This window comes from Hirsutella rhossiliensis, assembly GCF_020360975.1.
Source record: "Hirsutella rhossiliensis strain HR02 chromosome Unknown scaffold00014, whole genome shotgun sequence".
NCBI lineage: Eukaryota > Fungi > Ascomycota > Sordariomycetes > Hypocreales > Ophiocordycipitaceae > Hirsutella > Hirsutella rhossiliensis.
The window spans coordinates 974,332-978,156 of record NW_025408680.1 but is presented as its reverse complement, the minus strand read 5'-3'; the positions used below and the strand labels follow the sequence as shown (position 1 = coordinate 978,156).

Here is a 3,825-nt window from a genome sequence, read left to right as displayed (position 1 = left end):
CGGGTACGTTAGAGGCGGAAACAGGGGAGCGGAGGAGTAAGACTTACTTAGGTATAAGGCCCTATCACTCGAGGGCGCGGAGGTTGCGGTAGGCGGCGGCGGCGGCGGTAAGGCGCTTCTTAGCAGCCCCCCGCGCCTACCCGTACGAGCCGGCCTTCTAAGCCGACGCCGCAGCGAGCAGGACGGGAGGCGCCGCCTTATAGGCGCGGCCGGCTCGCGCGCACTAGTAGCAGCTGCCGCCGCGGCGGCGCCCGGCCTAGTCGGAGCAGTCGAGCTCCTGCGACGCACAACGCATATAGGGGCCGGGCGGCGCCGGCCTGCACTTAGCGCTTATGCTATAGGAGGTTAGCGGATAACGTCTATTACGCTTGCCTAACTACGGACTTACGGGGGTAGCGGAGACGGAGGCGGGGGCCGAGGGGCCGGGCGTCACGGGTGGCGGCGGGGATAGCGTCGTCACCCTAAGGGGCGACGTGAGAGCGAATAGCGCAGCAGAGGCGGCGGCGGCGGCGGTGGGAGCGGTGGCAGCGGCGCGGGCAGGAGCGGCGGCAGCGGCGGAGTCGTCGTCGGCCGCGGCTAGCACGGCGTCGACGAACGACTTTGCACGCTCCGAGAAGGAGGAGGTAGGAGAGGGAGAGGCGGATATATCTATCGCGGAAGTTAGCACGACGGAATACGGCCTCCCGCTCTATAAGGCGCGGAACTTACTAGTTAGAGTTATTATTGTTGTTAGGGCTATTATTGCTATTGCCGCTGCTACTACGAGCATACGTTAATAGAGCGGCCCGTATAGCTAGGAACGGACTAACGCCCTAGGTAGAGCGGAACTTACCTATTAATGCTGCTGCTACGGTTAAAGAAGGGAGAGAAGGAAGGGAAGGGGGAAGGGGGGGATGCCGCCTTATATACCCCTTAGTAGAGGATGCTGCCTAAGGTAGAGGGGACGGGCAACCTAAGGCTTACGTAGGTCCGGACTAGCCGCCGGCCACCTAGGGGCGTATATAATAGGTTACGCCCCTATTTAAACGGCTAGCCGGCCGACGAGTATAGAGCCGGGTCCCGGCTGCCTAGGCTAACGGGCGCGGGGACAATAGGGCTAGTAGGGCCGGCCCTATTAACGGGAAAGGGCAGGGAAGAGCCCGCGGCACGGGCCTAATTGTGCGGGAGCCGTTAATAGGGCAGCACTACGCCGCGCTCGAGGGAGGGCATTGTATAAGAGTCTTTGACTATTATAGGTGATGGGCTTAGGCCGCGGCCTAAGCCGTGTAGTCACGTGCGGAGGGCCGGATCCCGTAAGTATAGGGGCGGGCCAGCCGCGCATAGAAGAGCTCTATATAGCTTATTAACATTATCCTACGGACGGCACCTACGCGCACGCTTCTGCCTACTCCGTAACACCTAGCCTTATATAAGGAGATAAGGTCTTTTAAAAAGGTCCTTAAGGAAAAGGTAAAAGGAAAATAGGTCCTTAGCTATAAGTAGGTCTTTATCTATAAGACTAATAAATATAGTTACTTTTAAAAGTATAAAGCCTAGCTAGTTATCTATAGGAACTAATAGGAAAAAGGGGATCTTCTTACTAAGGTAACTACTTTAATAGGGATGTCTTTTTAGACCCTTATAGCTATAGTAGTAGAATTTAACCTTAAACTTAATTAAATAGATACCGTTAATACCTTTATTAACTACCCCTTTAAGGAAGAAGAAGTTATCTATATAAGCCTTAACTAGAAAGTATATATATATAGATATAGAGTATATAAAATAAGTAGGGTAGTATAGCTTATTAACGCGTAGCGCTAATACTATATAATTAGGTATATATATTCCCTACGCTTATATAGTAGACTCTTTAACGTATATATTACTCTTTAATATATATATCGTAAATAAAAGCTATTTTTACTATAATTTCGTAGTAAAGGTAGGCCTAAGGGCGCCCTTAACCTCGAAAAAATAACCCGTAGTATATAGCGCGAGCCGTCGGTATATAATATTATAGAAAGCCTTAAACGTGCTAAAGCTATAATAGTACCGCCGCCGTTAATAGCGCCGCTAGTACTTAATATAGGCGCCGTAGCGTCTACCTTTACCTAAGGCTTACGATACCTTTAACGGTATAGCGATCTCTATAAGCCTAGTATAGCTATACTATAAGTATATTAACGAGCTATATATACGCCGTTTTTTAATAAGGAGCTCGCCGGCGAGCCTACTAATAAGGCTACTAAAGATACTACTAGGTTATAATACTAGCTAATCGATCTTATATAAGAGGAAATTATCGTCGCGATGCCCTTATAATAGGTCTCGTAAGAAGCCTTATAAGAAGAGCTCTTATAAGATATAAAGTATAAGTTATTTAAGCTAGCCGAGTAAGAGTATATAGTAAAGTAGTAAGATAAGATAAAGGTAAACGTCTAAGAGGAAAAAGAGGTATAGCGTAATTTATATATAGATAAACTAGTATAGAGATATATACTTTCTAGCGCGGCTAGACCGCCGCCGGTAGGCCTATTAAGGCGGGCAGGGCGGGTAGGGCTTAATTTAACGAAATAATATATCTTTAAGTCTTAAGCTCTATATATAATATAACGTAAGTAGCCTACCTATATATAAATATCTTTACTTTACGATATATACGTTAAAGAGTCTACTATATAGGCGCGGGGAATATATATACCTAATTATATAGTATCGGTGCTACGCCTTAATAAGCTATACTACCCTACTTATTTTATATACTCCCTATCTATACGTATATACCTTTTAGTTAAAGCCTTTATATATACCTTCTACTAAGCTTCTAATAGCTAGGAAAGGTTCTATAGCTTAGGACAGCTCTATATAGACTATAAAGATTACCCTTTCTTTAGTAATATTATTTAATAGGTTTTCTTAAAGCCCTAGGCTTTAAGAAAGTCCCTTAGGAACTATATATAATATAAAAGGATAAAATTATAGTCTTTTTCTACGTTAATAATATTATCTAAGCTTACTTAAAAGAGGAAGAAATAACTACTAAGGAGGCTATATAAGGCCTATAATAAAGGTATAAGATAATAATAAGAATATACCCTTATATTCTTAATTTACTAATATAAAGAAATAATAGGCATAGGGAGGCTTTATAGAATAAGCTAGTAAAAAGAGGCTCTATAATATAGGCTAAGGGAATAACCCTTAAAAGACAAAGACCTCTACTAGACATCTATATCTTCCTCTAGGAAAAGCGGGTTAGGATAAGCCTATCCTTATAAATAAAAATATATATAAAATGCATAAGTTAATTACGAGCAGAACGGATACCCTATTATATATTTTAGCCTAGCGGTTCCGAAGATATCCGCGATATAAGAATAGGTAGAGCATAGAACATTCTAGTTAAATCCACTACTTATACTAGAACCCATAGTCTTACGTTAACTATCACGCTATAATTAGACCACCTACTAAGTTAGGAAGATATACTATAGATAGAGCTTTTTAAGCACTATAGAATGTGCTAGAAAGCTAACTAATTAGTCTACTAGTAGGCGAGCAATAGTCTATAAAAGATAAAGGATTTCCCTAGGAGTAGTAGATAGAATAAGCAAGTTAGCAAGCATCTTTTACAACGCTATTCTTTTAATATATTATTCAGCCCCTTATATACTCGTTATAAATTCCGGATAAAATCCTACCCTATACTCCTTCGACCGATCTTTCCGCTTACGTTATCGATTACCCGATTCTACGCTTATTACGTATACCTTCTTATAATAACTAAGCTAAGGGAGCTAAAGTAGTTTGAAGGGAATTAAATCCTTTAAAATAGGTCTTAAT

The 3,825-nt window shown here is 43.0% G+C and overlaps 1 protein-coding gene across 1 annotated transcript; it reads right to left on the bottom strand.

Moving 5' to 3' along the window:
* Positions 1-256: 256 nt before the first annotated feature.
* On the bottom strand, positions 257-1,209 carry HRG_09999 (uncharacterized protein; the record flags this gene model as incomplete). The annotated part of the gene is made up of 3 exons (XM_044868470.1): positions 257-322; positions 389-607; positions 1,189-1,209. 3 exons carry the CDS (start codon positions 1,207-1,209, stop codon positions 257-259), a joined length of 306 nt encoding a protein of 101 aa, XP_044716467.1.
* Positions 1,210-3,825: the final 2,616 nt, after the last annotated feature.